The following is a 17263-nucleotide window of genomic DNA, read 5'->3' on the forward strand; positions in this document are numbered from 1 at the left end:
TAAAAGCAATATCTCATACACAATGTTTTACCACTTGAGAAAGCAAAGGTAGGTACTGTTGTCCCCATTCAACAATGAGAAAACAGAAGGGAGGCGGTATGCTAGTGCAGAGCTCCAGGACTTTTCCCATCATCCCCTGCTTCTTTACCTTTCTTCTGTACATGGGATCCTGTGATCACAGCCCTAGAGGGGAAGCCCCTTCGCCCCCCACCATCCTAATATCCTCCCATGGGTTCAGGCTGGACATTCTAGTTTCATCTCTTACCCTTGGCTGTGGGCTGCAGCTTCCTGTCCCTCTCCAGCTCTTCCTCCTGTAGGCGGCTCAGAATTTCCTCCAAGGTCTTCCCAATCTCCACAAAGGATGGGCGTAGTTTGGGGTCCATCTGTAGTCATCCACACCAGCCATTAGCCCTGACCTCCTATCTTCCATCCCGAGGATGGCATTTGAGTCTGTTTCTGGCATCTTTTAAGAGTCAGATGTGTATCGAAGAGATCTTTTCTGAAGGTTCCAGACCGTAAGACTGAGCCCCAGAGTGAAGGTCAGGGAAGATGCTATTGTCTAGTACCCTCCCCTACCTCAGTGGCCTTTCTATGTCTTGTCCCCTTGTTTGGCATAGAACCCTCCAAAAGGGAGTGTTCACATTGGTTGGTTCTATTCTTTGAGTTCTGCAGCTAACATGTTTCTGGAAGCTACCTGGACCAGTCCCAGCTACCCCTTAGTCATAACTGGTAGGTGCGGCCCCAGACCTAAAATGCTAACAAGAGCCTTTCTTATGGGCTTTGGACCAGTTGGATGCATGGTCCAACTAAAACCTGACCAAAGCTCCATCAATATCCAAGAAAAGGGTAGTAGGTTTACATTACAAGCTGAGGACTGGATAATACAAAGCAATTTTCCTTTCCTTGGTCCAAGGCTTTGGGCCAGAGTCTGACAGGCCCAGAGGAAGGAACATAGGCACGGCCACTCATCATTGAGACAGAGGTCCCTCATGAGGCTAATTAGCAGCCTCTCCCTGTGGTCCTAACCAGGTGAACAGGGTTCAGCCAGCCCCAACCAAAGCCCAGGAGAAAAAGATACTCACATTACAGCAGTTGAAGGTGAGCTGCAGAAAGTCTGGGGGACAGTCTCCCACCATGTGCTGGAAAGCATCATAGTCTAGCCCGAAATTCTGTGGATGGGTATGGTGGAGAAGGAGCAGGGACATGGGTAGACAGGTCATTAACCCCTCCACCCATCCTGGCCTGCTCAGGAGAGGTGGAGAACTGCCCCAGAGAAGAAGCCACAGACCAAGTTCCAGGAACTCCACCCCAAGAAAATAAAAAATTCCATGGCCTCGAAAGCAGCCATCCCAGTGGCACTGATCCCCATCCTGGAGCTCACCTCTGTTCGGGGAAGATAGTCTGGATCAGCCTGGATGCGGGCGATGATCTCACAGAGGATGATACCATAAGAGAACACATCCGCCTGGTGGGTAGTGAAATCTCAGTTTCCCTCGATCGGGTAAGAGGTGGGGTTTCTGCCTCTCATGTTCACTAGCCCAGGCTTGGGCCCTACTGACCATGTGCTCAGTTGCTCAGTCATGTCTTAACTCTGTGACTCTGGACTGTAGCCCGCCAGGCTCCTCTGTCTGTGGGATTTCCCAGGGAAGAATACTGGAGTGGGTTGATATTTCCTACTCTAGGAGATCTTCCTGACCCAGGGATCAAAACCACATCTCCTGCATTTGCTGGGGGATTCTTAACCACTGAGCCATCAGGAAGTGGAATGAAATACTGACCATATTTCATTCAGTTCATTCACCAGGCAGCTGACAGGTACCAGTGCTGATTTTGCAGGAAGGATATAGATCCTTACCCTATACGTGAAGGGTGATCCAAGGCACTTGATGCTAAGAATGGATTCTACAGAGAATCAGGCCTTGGGGTCCCCAGACTCACCTTTTCATTGTAGGGCTCATCTCGGAGAACCTCAGGTGCCATCCAGAAGGGTGAGCCCACCACAGCTAGCTTCTCACCGCCTGTGCTGTGGGGTAAGAATGTATGGAAAATGAGCTTGCCACTGGTGGGTGCAATGGGAGGTCTGACCATTGGGAATTTCTCTCCCCCAAGGATGGGCACACCAAAATTGACTGAATTTAGGGAGCTGAGATTGGGCTGTGACCAAGTCCTAGCCTCTGAAGAGGACACTGGAGTCTTCCCCTTTGCCTCAGTCCCTTCAGTGACCCCAGCACCCATTAGGGTTACCCACCTGATATCAGGGATCTTCTCAGCCAGGCCAAAGTCAGCTACCACTGCAGAGTAACCATTTTCATCCCTCTTTATCAGGCAGTTCTAGGGTTCCCAAAGAAGAAGACATGTGGATCAGAAGAGGGGACCAGCCAGCCATAGAGTTTCCCACCACCCCTCCCTACTACCACAGGGTACCTTGTCCTTTGCTTCTTGGTGAAATCATGCTCTTGGGCTGACCCCAGTGGGGCTCTGATAGCCATGTGAGGTGAGTTAGGCCTGGATCTTGGGTGGCTGCCCTAGGATTCATACCATGCTCCAAACAAATATTTATCTTTGTTTTCCATGTGCTAGGCAAGGTTCTAAGTATCAAAGATATCACAGTAAACAGAAACCCTTGTTCTCTTGGAGCTTATAATCTAGTGGAAGAAGACAGGCTATCAGACCCTGGCCTCCATTCTTCTCTCAGAACGTAGAGACTCAAAGACCAGGCCTGACCTTGCCAAGTAATGTAAGCACAGGACAAGCCTATACCAACTTTCACTGCCCACAAGATTACAACCACCCTCTCCTCTGGCATTAAAATTCCACAATCTGGCTTTGTTCTGTGATCTGAGCCCCTGGTGCCCCTATGTACATATCTTCATCCAAACTTCTTACAGACAAGCCTGAACAGGCCCTTCAAACCTTTGTCTTTGCTTTTACTTTTTCTTTCCATTTGGAATATTCTCCCAATTCTTTTTTCCTCAGAAAATTTAGTGTGCTTTAAGGTAAGCTTACCTTTCCAGTCCTGACCTCTCCAGTTCTCACCTTCAGCTTTCTCAACTCCATTAACTCCTCTCTGCCACTTCCTCTTACAGCCTAGCAGAGAGGCCATCAGCCTCTCAGGGGCAAATTCGGGTTTGGGCCTTCCTTACACTATTCAATTTATGAGAGAGGTTCAAGACAAGCTTGTTGAACAAATGCTGCTGTCTCCAGAGAATGGATGAACCCAAATGACTTTAAACATAAAGCAGCAACGAGCTCTCCTCAAATATTCAAAATGGACCTACACCACTCTGGCTCAGGAGGCATCTCATTCGATCCCCCCTTCCTCCAGGGGCAGCACAGAACAGGGATCCTTGGCTCACAGGGACATTTCTGGGACTGGCAAGGCCCTCTAGCCCTCCCTCTTCCTCACCTTGGCACATAGTTGCCAAGGCATTGCCAAGTCACCTGGTTACTTCGCATCAGATACAAATTAGTCCCTTACTCTGGCCTTGATGTGATCACACTATGCTCTCTTTTTCTGAGCTGGAAGCAGCCTGTGATTTCATTACATCTATTGCCCTTGGTTCCTGATAGACTGTCTCTGGCTTCTAAGCAGGCCTCTCCTTGTGCTTGTCCTGGCTTCAGCCCTTCCATCAGTCCCCTGGCTCAGCAATCCACCCCCACCCCAACTCCCTGACTTTACAATCTATGAGAAGATGGGTTCTAAGCCAGCCTGTCTATTAGACAGCTGAAGTCTAGGCTATTGGGCACTGGCTTGTGAGGCAGTGGCGGCTCAGATCTGTTGCTTGTTTTTCTCCCCTCCTCTTCTTTCATCAACAACTCAGGCTCCTGTCTCCAAGGATCAGTCTGAAGTCCTGTTTACTACTGGCTTTTCAGCCCTTAGAAACAATCCTGCGAAATTCAGCTTAGGCGCAGCAATAAGGAACAGAGCATGGCCGGTACCCCTTATCAAAGCTCTTCAATTTCTGTCCCATCTTCACAGTCATGAAGCCCTCTCATACACTCACTGTAGACCAACCATCCAGGAGGAAGCGACTTACAGTAGCTTCTCTGAGCCGCTAAAAGATGGCTACGGCAAGGTTGATCAGGGCCCCACAACATGGATAAGCCTGCCTAGCCCAGTCTGCCTCTGATCTGGAATGTGACCCCTGCCTCTCTTAAAGCTTCTCCATAGCCAGCAGCCAGGGACTGGAGCCAAAGACAAAGATGGAATACTGAAAACCAAAAGAGCCAACTTTAGGAGTCTGTATCTGAGGTGATGAGGAAAATGGGGAGGATCCCTGACCAGGATTAGCTCCTATGGGGTTTTTCAATAAACTCCTGAGCCTGCTCTTAGTGGAGTCTAGACTAGTGAAGTCTGGCTTGCAACACTTGCTGTTTTTACTTCCTCATCTCCCACCCCTTCCTCACTGGCTTCTGCTGGAAGTGTTCTCCGGGAGGATCCCTCTGAGTTCCATGTCATTAAACTGAGTAGACAAAATCAGTCCTTAGTATTACTTGATTTTGCTGCTGTTGACATTGCTGATTATTTCCTTCAGCATTTTTATATATGATTCAGGGATCCTATCAATGCTGGACATGTAGAGACTAAGCCATTGTGGCCCTGGAGCAAACAGACTAGCTATCAAAGGCTGCTGCTAAGTCGCTTCAGTCGTGTCCGACTCTTAGCGACCCCCTGGACTGCAGCCTACCAGGCTCCTCCATCCATGGGATTTTCCAGGCAAGAGTACTGGAGTGCCATTGCCTTCTCCGATCAAAGGCTAATTACAAGCTATTTCTGTTGCTTTTGATTCTTCTCTCCTGGCTTCTGTGACACTATAGATTTCCTTCTCTACCTCTGGCTACTCTGAACACTCTAGGGCTTTTCCTCCCACCCCCGAGGGTGATGGTCTCAGGGTTCTCCTAGGCCTATAGCTGTGGAGACTATTCCACATTTCTTTTCTAATTACCACTTCTGTACTGATGACTCCCAAATGTATATCCTCTGCACTGACCTTTATTTCTCAATCTTCAGCTTTGCACATCTGGTCTATATCTGAACGACATCTGGATTATTCACACTTAACTCTATACATGCAAAGCTGAACTCATCTTTTTCCCCAAAAACTAAATCTCTAGCTGTATTTTTATGTCAGCTAGTATTGCTGTTTTCCACCCAGTTTGCTAAGCTAGAAACTTGGGATTCACCTAGACTTTCCACTCTTAACTCCAAATAATTTTAGCTTCTAAATGTTTTCAAATCGCCCCCTCCTTTTTCATCCCCATGACTGTTGCCTTAATTCAGGTCCTCCTCTGAATACTCCAGTATTCCAAATGGTCTCTGCCTAGGCTAGGCTTGATCTCCATAATCCACCTTCCTCACTTCTGCCAGCATGATCTTTGTAAAATGCAAATCTGTTACTCACCTACTTAAAAGCTAGCAATAATATATTGTATGATTCTATTTCTATGAAATGTCCAGATTAAGCAAAGCTATAGAAACTGAAAAAAGATTAGTGGTTCCCAAAGGCTGAAGGGAGGGGAGAACAGGGCATGGGGTTTTCCTTTTGGAACGATGAAAAGATTTGAAATTAGATAGTGGTGATAATTGAATATACTAAAAACCACTGAAATGTATACTTTGAAAGGATGAATTTTATTTTATGTGAGTAATATCTCAAAAAAGTTGTTATTTAAAAGAAGCCAACAATGGTTCTTCATTTCCTATCTAGAAGATAAAATCCAAGTTAGATAGTATATCATCAGACTCCTCTGCTTTCAATTCTTATCCCCTACCACTTCAGCCTCACAGTCTGCATATCATACTGTTCATGTCTCTATGCCTTTGTTTATACTGTTCGACTGATGTGATCTGGAATATAACCCCACCACACACACAATGTGGGTTGCCATGCCCTCTTCCAGGGGATCTTCCCAACCCAGGGATCGAACCCAGGTCTCACACACCAGGGCTTCCCTGGTGGCTCAGTCAGTAAAGAATCTGCCTGCAATGTGGGAGACATGGGTTTGATCCTTGTGTTGGGAAAATCCCCTGGAGGAGGGCATGGCAACGTACTCCAGTACTTATGCCTGGAGAATCACCATGAACAGAGGAGCCTGGTAGGCTGCAGTCCATGGGATCACAAAGAGTCAGACATGTCTAAGCAACTAAGCACAAACACACAATACTTACTAAGTAGAATTCAATTTTCAAGATTCAGCTCAGGCATCACCTTCTCCAAGAAGTCGTCTCTGTACCCTCAGGTTAGGTTCAATATCCTTTTCCAAAGTATCCTTTGCATTCTCTTCTCTCTAACCTTAGTATTTGACCTAAGTGTCTGTTTCTATAGTCCCTTCCTATAGCTATAGGCTGTACACCATATACTAAAAGATTCAGCAAAGCAGCAATATCTTAAGAGCGAAGTGCCCTTGAGAATATTTCCTAGCCCCTTGTGCAAGGGAAAGACTGTCTACTTCTGCCTGTGTGGTACCTTACGAATTAATTATAAAACAGTATTCATAAACTAGTCCAAGTGATTCAAACAACCTTGTCAGGTGGGCAGATCTGAGATTTTTACATTTAAGATGAGAAAAGTGAAGCTTCCAACTATGAGTGGTAAAGCTGTGGGTCTCCTGATTCTAATAGGATCATCCCCTAATGATTCTGACCTTTCCAGAAAAACTGGTTGAAAAGCTTTCCACTAGAGACAGCAAGGCTATGGCAGGAACAATGCAGTCTTAAGACAGAAGCAGAGGCCCAGGCCCATGGAGAAGGCAGCACTGTTTGTGCAGGCAATACAGTAAGACCCCTTCATCTGGGATGCTAGCCCCCACCTCCAAAGCTGATTAATCCAAGGGCGCCTACTGTAATGCTTGCATTTCTCACCCAACTTGGACATGGCCGCAGTACAGACTGACGGTACAGAGCACAAAATATGAACTCAGACCACTGTGGGGTTCTGAAGAACCCAGACTAATTTTCAGGCTGTGTGGGATACAAAGTCCATTAAATCAAGCTGAAGAATGCTTTATTCAAAAGTATGCCTGGAGTAAGCAACAGATATAAGAAAGGCCCAGTCAGACTTCCCTGAGGTGAGAGGTGACCTTTTCTGGTTCAAAGAGGAGCCCAGGCACTGCTGCCACCTGGCTCCCATTCCTCTTTGTCCTTCCTCCTATTATAATACATCACACAGTAGCAGAGGCTTACAAGTCTGCCTCTTCAAAGGGCAGGGACTGATCCTATTATCTCTGTATCTCTAACCTAGCACAGACATGCAGAAAGAACTCGGCCAAAGTTTGTCATGTGAAAGTCTGACGAATAAAGCTTCTTTTGAAAGCAAGTGAAAAGGCACACACTAATCATACATTCGACTCTCCATGGTGGGGACCAAGCTGACAAGAGATTCAAAAGGTGGCCATGAACGCATTTCTGTAAGCCAGCACAAACCCTTCAGGACTGCGCCAGAGGAGACACCTGAGAGCAGATCCTGAGGGCTCCTAGAACAGCCGCACAGCCTGTACTGGCACTGAATAAAACGACCCAAACAGAGAAATGCCAGGTCCATTTGTAAGTGTTAGCTCTAAGTGAAGTGAAGTCGCTCAGCTGTGTTTGACTCTGCGACCCCATGGACTGTAGCCTACCAGGCTCCTCAGTCCATGGGATTTTCCAGGCAAGAATACTGGAGTGGGTTGCCATTTCCTTCTCCAGGGGATCTTCCGACCCAGGGATCGAACCTGGGTTTCCCGCATTGTAGGCAGACACTTTACCGTCTGAGCTACCAGGGACCTCTCAAAAAGCTATTTCTATAACAACAAAAAATGGCTTTCCATGTGCCAACACCTCTTTCCCCTTACCCCCAACAAATTCACTCCATAAATCCAGTTAGAAACAAAGTACTGATTCTATGTCTCAAGAAAGGTTAAAAGTTTCTTTTCACAGCACAGCCAGATCAGAAATTGAACTCCCTCCTAAATATCCCAGAGACAACTAGAGTCCAACTTGGAGAAGATTATCTGGTTTGCTATAGTGTGTCCTGTCCCTTCCTTTCCACTCCACCATATGATCCTATACCTTCTCCATAGTTCTTGGGAAGTAATCTGCTCACATATCTGAATCTCCAACTTGACTCAGAGCCCATGGATGGTATAGATTAGGTTCTAGCAATTTCTATCTCCTCTAACAGCACAGTATAAGTGGTTCCAAAAGGCTAATGATGGTTCTCATTATAAAAAATGACTACAGAGTGCCCTAACACACACTCTCTACATCCTCCAGCATTCAACTGTTTCTAATTCATGTTCTCTTCAGTCTCTGAAACCACTCTCTTGAGTTTGATGTGTGACACAGGGAACCCAAAGCTAGTGCTCTGTGAAAATCTAGATGAGCGCGACGGGGAGGGAGCTGGGAGGGGTGTTCAAGAGGGAGGGGACATATGTATACCTAATGCCAATGTATGTTGATGTATGGCAAAAACATCACAATATTGTAATTATCCTCTAATTTAAAAAAATATATATTTAAAAACAAAGAAGCCCTCCTTAGCTGCCCTTAAGAGCAAGGCTCACATACAACTGAATCAACTGCTTCTAGCCTGCATGCAGCTGTTGCCACTTCTTGATGGAGCTCAAGAACTGAATGTTTTTAAAGCCACACAACCTCCCATTTCCTTCTAAGTAATCAGCATTGCCACTGCACAAACCTAAATCAGCCTGTTTCTTAGAAGTAGTTACAAAATTAGACTGAACAGCTATATGTGACAGACTTTTCATTCTTGAAAACAGTGTTTCAGTAAACAATGATGTGTGAATTCTACAAAGGCAACACTACTTTCAGTAGGCACTCAAAACTAGGATCCTCTCTGCCACTACTCTGGGCCCAGGATCATTTGGAAAATGGCATATGCTTCTCTCTGTCCTGGTTTACCCACCTGAAACACACTGCCAGTATTCTAAATCCCTCTTATTAGCTCTGGTCTGAGAAGCCAGGGCTGATGTCAATAGCCCAAGAACACTGAAGTCATTTAAAGAGGTGGAATAAAACTGGATGTGGGACTCAAAATCTCAGTTCTCAAGCAGATGTTCTGGCCTCTGTGCCATCAAGCACATTTTCTGCAAGAGGGCCAGGAAGCCTCTACTCTGATAGGCTCTATGTTAGGTGCTAGGGGGAAAAAGGTGAATAAGAGCAGCACTTGAGAAACTCATGTGTTGGTGGGAGACACAGACACAGTATACCATCAAATAACTGGAAATGTACACACTAAAATATAAGTAAACCTTTTACTGCACTTAAATTCAGATCCAAGGCTGACAATGAGGAGATAGTTTGGAAATTTCAAAGCCCTGCTCTGTCCCTTTAGCCTTATTTTTCCCTTGGGATTCTCATTCTTAGAGTCACTGTCACCACCACACAGGTCTCCTGGGTGGGGCTGCTTTGGTCTAGGTGTGAACATACAACCTCTCCTTAATCTCTGCAACACTGTGAAGTTGAAACATTTGGATAAAAGGGCAATAAATAGAGTCTCTCAAATAGGATGGTCTGGCTTATAAAATTTGCTTGTTTTTCTTCAACTTGAGATTCCCTAAAGTGTAGTTCCCAGCCTGTCTTCCAGTTGCAAAGTCATTTGTTCTCACCACCACCTAAAGTTCAGACGCAAGAAAGTACACCAATAATACCAGAGAATTTTTCTCCTAAATTCCCAGTTTCTCATCTCAAGCCAGCTGACATGGGAGCACCCACCATCAACTAGGAAAACCAAAGGACAGTGGTCTTACCCTAAAGATCCAAAAAGGGTAGTCATTTTTACAATACATACAATATGACAAACTCAGAACCACACTAGCACAATGGGATAAAATATTTTGGGTGCACAGAATGGAATACAATGAGTTCCTCCAGAAAACCTAGGTACCCTGGTTTACTGATTTTTTTTTGCTGAAAACCCATAGTCTATAGCTAAACACTCAATTATAAAATGCTATGAACTTTTCTTCAGTTATTTGCCAATAGACTATCTCTGGTCAGAACTTATCTTTCTCGAATATTCCTTCATGCATGGTGCCAGGCACAGAAGACACTCATGTGGGTGTGTAGGAAATATCTGTGTGATTGATAGACAACTGGTCATGACCTCCCTCTATGTTAGAAGACATGATGCTCTCTGAGTAGGAAGCAACAATTTTATTTTAGTTGCATGCCCAAGGTAAGGATATGCCATCAACTTAAGACAGTATCTAAGTTGATACAACCCAACCCATCTGCCAGGAACAGGTGCAATTTTCTAAGTCTTGACTTTCTAAAACATTCTAAGGAAGGAGAAGAGGCTGATGAAGGGATAAGATACCACCTTCCAGCTCCCAGCTGTCCAGCTCTTGCTTATACCATTGAAGATAAAGGACTTCTCACAACTAGGTCTCAGCTGGTCACCAGATTCCACCAATCTTAGGGTTTCTTCAGTAACAGTGCAGCTGACTACAAATGGCACTGCCACACCTAGAGCCCTACGAGCACTACTTAAAGCTATTTTCTGTGTAGTAGTCACAAACCAATGGCCAGGGTCCCTTGGGGACAGTACTTATGTTTAGAACACCAGGTCTATTGGCTCTGAGAGCACAGCCTGCTTTTGTTCCCTTTGCAAACTTTTTCCTGTAACAGGTTTCCTTACCCCTCATCCATGACAGAAGAGCTGCACGAATATGTATATGCATGTGCATATGCATGTGTTAAGGGTGCAGATTGAAGTGACCACTGTTCTTGGATGGTCCATATACCTCCCCTGCGTGCATGTGTGTGTGCTCAGTTGCTTAGTTGTGTCCGACTCTTCGTGACCCCATGGACTGTAGCCCACCAGGCTCCTCTGTCCATGGGATTTTCCAGGCAAGAATGTTGGAATGGGTTGCTATTTCCTCCTCTAGGGGATCTTCCCAACCCAGGGATCGAACCCATGTCTCCTGCATCTTCTACATTGGCCGGTGGATTCTTTACCACTGAGTCACCTAGGAAGCCTCATATACCTCCCTAGGAGAATTTTAAATCAGCTTCTGAACACAAGTTATATTAGATGATTTATAGTTCCCATATCAATGGTCAAACAGTATTATTTTAAAAAAAATTTTTATTGGCATATATTTACAATGTTATATTACTTTCTGCTGTACAGCAAACTGAATCAGTTTTATATATATGCATATCTCCACTCTTTTTTAGATTCTTTTCCCATATGGGTCATTACGGAGTATTGAGTAGAATCACTGTGCTATATAGTAGGTCTTTATTGGTTATCTATTTTTTATATATAGTAGTACAAACAGTACTATTTAAATAAGCCTTGTCATGTGGTATCCTGTGCTACTTGGCCCTGAGGTGTCTGCCTTGTAGTATAGCCAACTTCCTCTAAAAGCAACTCTTTTCTAACCTGGTCACACAGCAATTTGGACAGCAAGAGAATACTACAAAGACCAGCTGATGCCAAAGAGGAACTGGCAGGATGGCAGAAACTCAATCACACAGAAAGAAAATGGGTCAGTACATTATGGCCTCCAAAACCTGTACTCAAGTGACTAAAAATCACAGAACCCCTGCTGGAGACCATGGGAGAGAATACAAAGAGGCAGGTTCCCACACAGCCTTGACTGCTGTCACCCCTAAAGGGCAAGAATCTCTTATGTGTTCTCGTGCCATCTATTCCTGCAACATACATTCAGTAGTGAGTGAAACCAAGAATAAACGTTCTCAAGATGTATGTGCTGATGGACTCAACAATGAAAGGAACCTGCTGTGAGCCAAGTTTGGCTTTCTAAGGACTAGCTATACACAGTAATAAGCTGTATCTTCCATGATTAAATGTTGAATTTATAAGAGATCTCCAACATTCCAAAGCTCATTAATGACTGGTTTCTTAATGCAGATTTCTTGGTAAATGGAAGATAGTGTCTCAAAGAGTTGTCCAAGTAAAGCCTTCGTACCTTAGAGGTGAGGTCCCGATGGAAAATGCCTTTGAAGTGAAGGTAGCTGAGGCCCACTGCTATGTCATAAGCCAGTTTCACCCTCACAGTCCAGGGCAAATGCAGGTTACTGTCTAGCAACTGTTCCAGGTTTCCAGAGTTGATATACTGCAAAACAGAAGGAAAACCCAGCTACCATTTGTCAACAACGTTTAGGGTGGGGGTAAAACTGCTGGAGGGTAAAAACCTAGAAGACAGAGACTGTTGTTTTTCTTTTTTTTTAAGTTACTGAGCAGTTATTCTGCATCTGGGCACTATGGTAGATGCTGCACCTTCCTTTGAGATCACAATCTATTAAGGGATATAGACAAACAATATCATGTAGTAAATGCTAAAAGATAGCTTTGTACAGGTACGACAGCACAAAGGAAAAAGGTACAGACTCAATCTAGGCATGTCAGAGAAAGCTGCACGAAGGAACTGAGGAGTTCAAAGGATGACTTGGGGGAGCAGGAAAGAAAGTCCACACAGAGGGAACAGCAGACATAAAGCTATAGGTTAAGAGCATGGTGTATTCAGAAAACTAATTTACTCAGTATGGCCAGAGTACATGAGAGGTGAGGCTGATACGCTTTGCTAAAGTATATGGACTTTATCCTATCTATAGGGAACAAAAGAAGCCTTTTAAGCCAAAGAGCAACATGTTCATATTTGTTTTTTTAAGGAAAAGATTATTTCAGCAATGGTAGGATGGATGGATTAGAGTGGAGAATATGGAGAAGGAAAAATAGGTTAGGAAATTATTGCAATAATCCTGGTGAAGGAAGAATGCCTGAGTTAAGGCAACAGTGGAGGCACTGGAACAGAGCAAGATTCAAGATTTTAGATGGCAAAGTCAAAAAAACTTGATGAATGCCTTGATGAGGAGGAGGAGAACAATGAAAAGCTCCTAGGTGGATTGCAGGCTATTGGCCCCTGTGTGCCATTATTAAATACCCAGAATATAGGGAGAGGAGGTTTTTAGAAGAGGCAATGTTAAAAAACAGGGAGTACAACTAAGACATGCTGGGCTTAAGGGCATGTGGAGATACCCTATACCAAGTCAGTTTGAAGTTTAGGAGCAAAATCTGGGCTAGAGACTAACATTTAGGAGGCAATGACATTGAGCTGAAGTAGTCACTGAGGCTAAGGAATATATGGGATTGCCCAGGGGTTAACATATAAGGTGGGAAATTAACAGAATCCCAAACAACTGGAACATATACAGAAGCAGGCAGAGGAAGAACCACCAAACAAGAATGTCACCACAGAAGCCAAAGAACGAGAACATTCCAAAAGAGAAAATGACCAAAAGTATCAAAATGCTACAGATCAAGTAAGATGAGCCTGAAAAGTGTCTACTGAATTTGCCTCTAACAAGTCACCGGCAGGACTTCCCTGGTGGTCCAGTAGTTAAGAATCTGCCTTCCAATGCAAGGGATGAGGGTTTAATCCCTGGTCTGGGAGCTGAAAATCCCACACACTGTGCCTCAACTGCCGAGCCCACAATCTGGAGCCCATGGGATACAACCAGAGAGAAGCCCATGTGTCACAACAGAAGATGCTGCGTGCAGCAAGACCCAATGCAGCCAGATAAATAAATAAGAAGTCACTGGCAACCATGGCCAGAGCAGTTTCAGTAAAGTGGTTAAGACCAGAATAAGATCAAAGTGAATTGAGGAGTGAGTAGGAGACAAGGCTAAGTGGAAACTACGTGAAGATATACTCGTTCAAGAAATTTGGCTGTCTGTCATTCCTACATACCCACAAAGAGCCGCTTTGTTTTGTTTTGTTTTTAAAAAGAGCAAATACCGAGATAATAATAATAACCACAATAGCAGTGGCAGCTGCTATTAGTTGGTGCTTACTTTGTGCCAGGCACTACTCTGAGGACTTACCATTAATTACATCATTTAATCTTCACAAAACCTCTAAGCCTAAAAATAAGCACTTCATATCTTTTCGGAGTGGGGGGTGATATTGGATTTACAAAAGAGTAGGGAACTGATGGGAGAGAAGACAAGAAACCTGAATTTTAGTCCAACTCTGCCTCTTAACAGCCATTTTACTTTGGACAAATAGACTAATGAGGCTTTCCTTCTGTTTTCCCATATATACAATAGGTATTATAATCCATGATCCATATACCTCATGATGTTATTATAAGAATTGAATACAAATACATGAAAGTGCTAAGAAAAAAATAATAGAAGTTTCATATAATCTTAGATTCTCTGATGTGGTAACATGAGTACCAAAAAGAACCAGTTGGGGGCAGCATGAGGCAGCATTTCAGATCCTTGGATGAAGTAGATCAGGTTTGGCAAGGCAGAGAGAATGGCTAAAAATACACCAAATTTCTCAAAAGGGAAACCTGTTGATCTGCTTCATCTTGTTTGATAATCCATCTTTGGAAATCTCAAAACAAAGCATAATGACGATATTAGCATAGCACCTTAGCCTCTTCACTCCAGTTGAATTTGTTCATGGTTCACATCTGAGGTGCCCATTTGCTAAAAGGAAAGTGAACTTGCAAATTCCAAGCTATAGAGGGGCAGTGAAGCTGACAGCTAATCACGTAGACAAATTTCTCTAGCTCTGAGAGTAGAAAAGGTGTGACAAGGTTGTAGTCCACTTGTCTGGCACCGTGACAGTGTGACATGGAAGGCTTGACTTCAGGAGCCACTCAGGTTTCCCACTGAGGGCCAGGCAGAAAAGACGGGTAAAAAGCCTGTATGTGTACTCTGTGGGCCAGGGTAAGCCAGGACTCTTGGTTCAAACACATGTTTACTCTGTCCCGCCATGTCTCTGAAAGTCTGAGAAATCCACAGACCAAGCCACAGGGTGGAGAGCAGAGGAGAGAGGTGAGACAAGGTGAGGAATCACATTGGCTATTTGGCTCTGACTATTCCAGACAAGATGGAAAAAAAGCACAAACCCAGGACCAGAGAGGGAAACCAAATGGAGTTTACTCACTTGCCTGCCTTCAGTGAACACTTTGGTGGGGCTGATAAGCCTCTGGGGCTCTCAGAAACCACAACTTCTCAATGTCTCAAGACCTTTGCATATATGAGGAAAGGAAGTTTGAGATCTGCCAACAAGGAAGATTTCTAAGTTGCTACACACTCTGTGTGCCATTAGTCGGAATGTCCACTTCCCCATAAGCAACGCCACGTGCAGACTCAGCTGGTGTGTGCTCTGTGGGAAGCAGAGGCAAGAACAACTGTCCCCGCACATTCAGCCTTCTGGGCTGGGGATAACAGCCACTTTGCTTTCATTTTCTTCCAGACCACTCCCTTAGCTCTACGAAACAACCAAAGGCCTTGGCAACACATTTAAATACCTACCAGAGAGAAGATTTTATAATTTTTATTGTTGCTCTTTTTAACTTTCAAGTTCAGAAAACTATAATATCAGCCAATCAAATGTGTCAGAGGGACTTAATACCTCTAAGTGACTGTTCCCCAAGTTCACCTACACCAAAACCTGCTTCTCCTCCTCATGGTTTAATAAAATGTTAAGAGTTTCTGCCATTTCATTTGTGTGATATTCGATTTCATTAAAGACTTTTTTCTTAAAAGGCACCAAATAGACAAATATGTGTTGGTGACTGAACAATATTACTATGTATGTAAAAAATCATATGCCAACACTCTAGAAAATGATCAAAGGAACAGGTAAGCACACACTCAGTTCACCACTCAGGAATATCAGCTTATTTCTCCAAATACTTATTGAGCACTCCTCTCCTTCCTACCACCCCCATATGAGAATAAGAACTTGTCCATTTACATCAACATTATATCCCCCAGTGATTACAAGAGACCCATCCACACAGTAAATGTGGGTATATAAATACTCAGTTTATACCATTAAGAAAGAAATACTCAGTTTATACCATAAAATGTGTCATGAAAGACACATTGGTAAACAAATAATACTAATAACCTTTTAGCAGAGGTAAATACTTGGGGTATAAAAGTAGATATTGAGGAGTTTGGAAAGTTTCAGAGAAAAAGTAATATCTGAGTTGGATCCTAAAAGGCTGAGAATGGCTCTTTCCATATATGCCCTATAGAGTCTGATGGTACCACTCAAACACAGACAGACACATAAACTTGTACATACAAAGAATATTCTGGAGCAGGACTAGGCAATACATACCTCTCCCTGAGGTAACATGCACTACACCCAGGACTCCTGTTCTCGATTCCTGCTGATTCTAATCATAACCTCACCCAATCATAACCAGTCAGAAGAACAAGAAAAAATGGTTACCCTTTCTTAACTCTGAATTATCAAAGTAGTGATATCTATAATCAAACAAACTTATCTATGAATAGTAGTTCAAAGGCATATTCAGAGAGGTACTAAAGAAAATATCAACTCTAAGAATTATTATTCCTTTGTGAAAAATCTACCCAAATAGCCTAGAGCTAGGGCACTTATCTAAGGCAGATGAATGTGCCTGCCATTCCACTAACAGACATCATTTGCTGCCACCTAACTAGCGGGATTGTCCCGAGAGAGATCCACCCACCTGTATCCATACACCTACAGAAATACTGAAAACCTACTACGTGAAAACACAAAACTAAGTAGGGCCAATCCCTGCCCTTAGTTCACAGTCTAGTAGAGATGACACAAAAATTAACGATTTTTTTCACCCAGGACAATGACTAGATGTGCTTTAGAAATATCATTTTAACAGTAATGTAAAAACTGTACAGAAAGGTCAGGAATTGAGACTGGGAGAAGAGTTAGGAGGCTTCTGGAATCCAAGTGAGAAGCAACAAAGGCCTGAAAAAGACTGGGAGCGAGAATGGAAAAGAGGTTAATATCTGGAGACATCTCAGAGGCAGAACCAAAGTGATTTGGTGTTTAATCAAAGGCAGAGAAAAATAAAAAGAGATAAGATATACAAAGTATTAATGTGTCTAGCACATGCTTAGCTTAGCTCACAGTATACAACTCATTCTTTCCACTATTAATATCTTATCATCATTCCTCCCCTGGGTTACTCTACTAGCTTTCGAAGTAGTCTTCTTTCCTTAGCATGTCATACATGTCTTTCACTCCTGTTTATAAGGGTCTGATCCCTGCTTACTTGCACATTTGTGCACATTGCTGGCCCCATTACCTGGAATACCTTTTCCCACTAGGCCTGGCTCATCACCCATTGAGGATTCAGTTCTATTTCCTGGAAGCCCATATACAGGGTTGGGAGTAATAAAGATATACTATACAAAAGGAACACCAAGTTCAGCGATTAGTAGTTATTCTTCTCTTTTTTGTTTCCCTGCATGAA

At 43.8% G+C, this 17263-nt stretch overlaps 1 protein-coding gene across 8 annotated transcripts in view; it reads right to left on the reverse strand.

Annotated features, from left to right (window-relative positions):
- TESK2 (testis associated actin remodelling kinase 2) overlaps positions 1–17263 on the reverse strand; it is a 137715-nt gene that overhangs the window by 1695 nt on the left and 118757 nt on the right. For 6 of the 8 annotated variants that reach the window (XM_086385611.1, XM_086385648.1, XM_086385593.1 and 3 more), the window contains 6 exons: positions 11938–12084; positions 2249–2331; positions 1939–2023; positions 1382–1465; positions 1083–1169; positions 266–383 (listed from right to left, as the gene is read on the reverse strand). In XM_086385611.1, the coding sequence (XP_086241737.1) occupies positions 266–383; positions 1083–1169; positions 1382–1465; positions 1939–2023; positions 2249–2331; positions 11938–12084 (604 nt within the window). The remainder of the gene's footprint in view (positions 1–265; positions 384–1082; positions 1170–1381; positions 1466–1938; positions 2024–2248; positions 2332–11937; positions 12085–17263) is intronic. The other 2 variants (XM_086385637.1, XM_086385628.1) reach the window with 1 other exon arrangement.

Source organism: Bos grunniens, chromosome 3 (genome assembly GCF_055505025.1).
Source record: "Bos grunniens cultivar Pamir isolate PY7600 chromosome 3, Bosgru_T2T1.0, whole genome shotgun sequence".
NCBI lineage: Eukaryota > Metazoa > Chordata > Mammalia > Artiodactyla > Bovidae > Bos > Bos grunniens.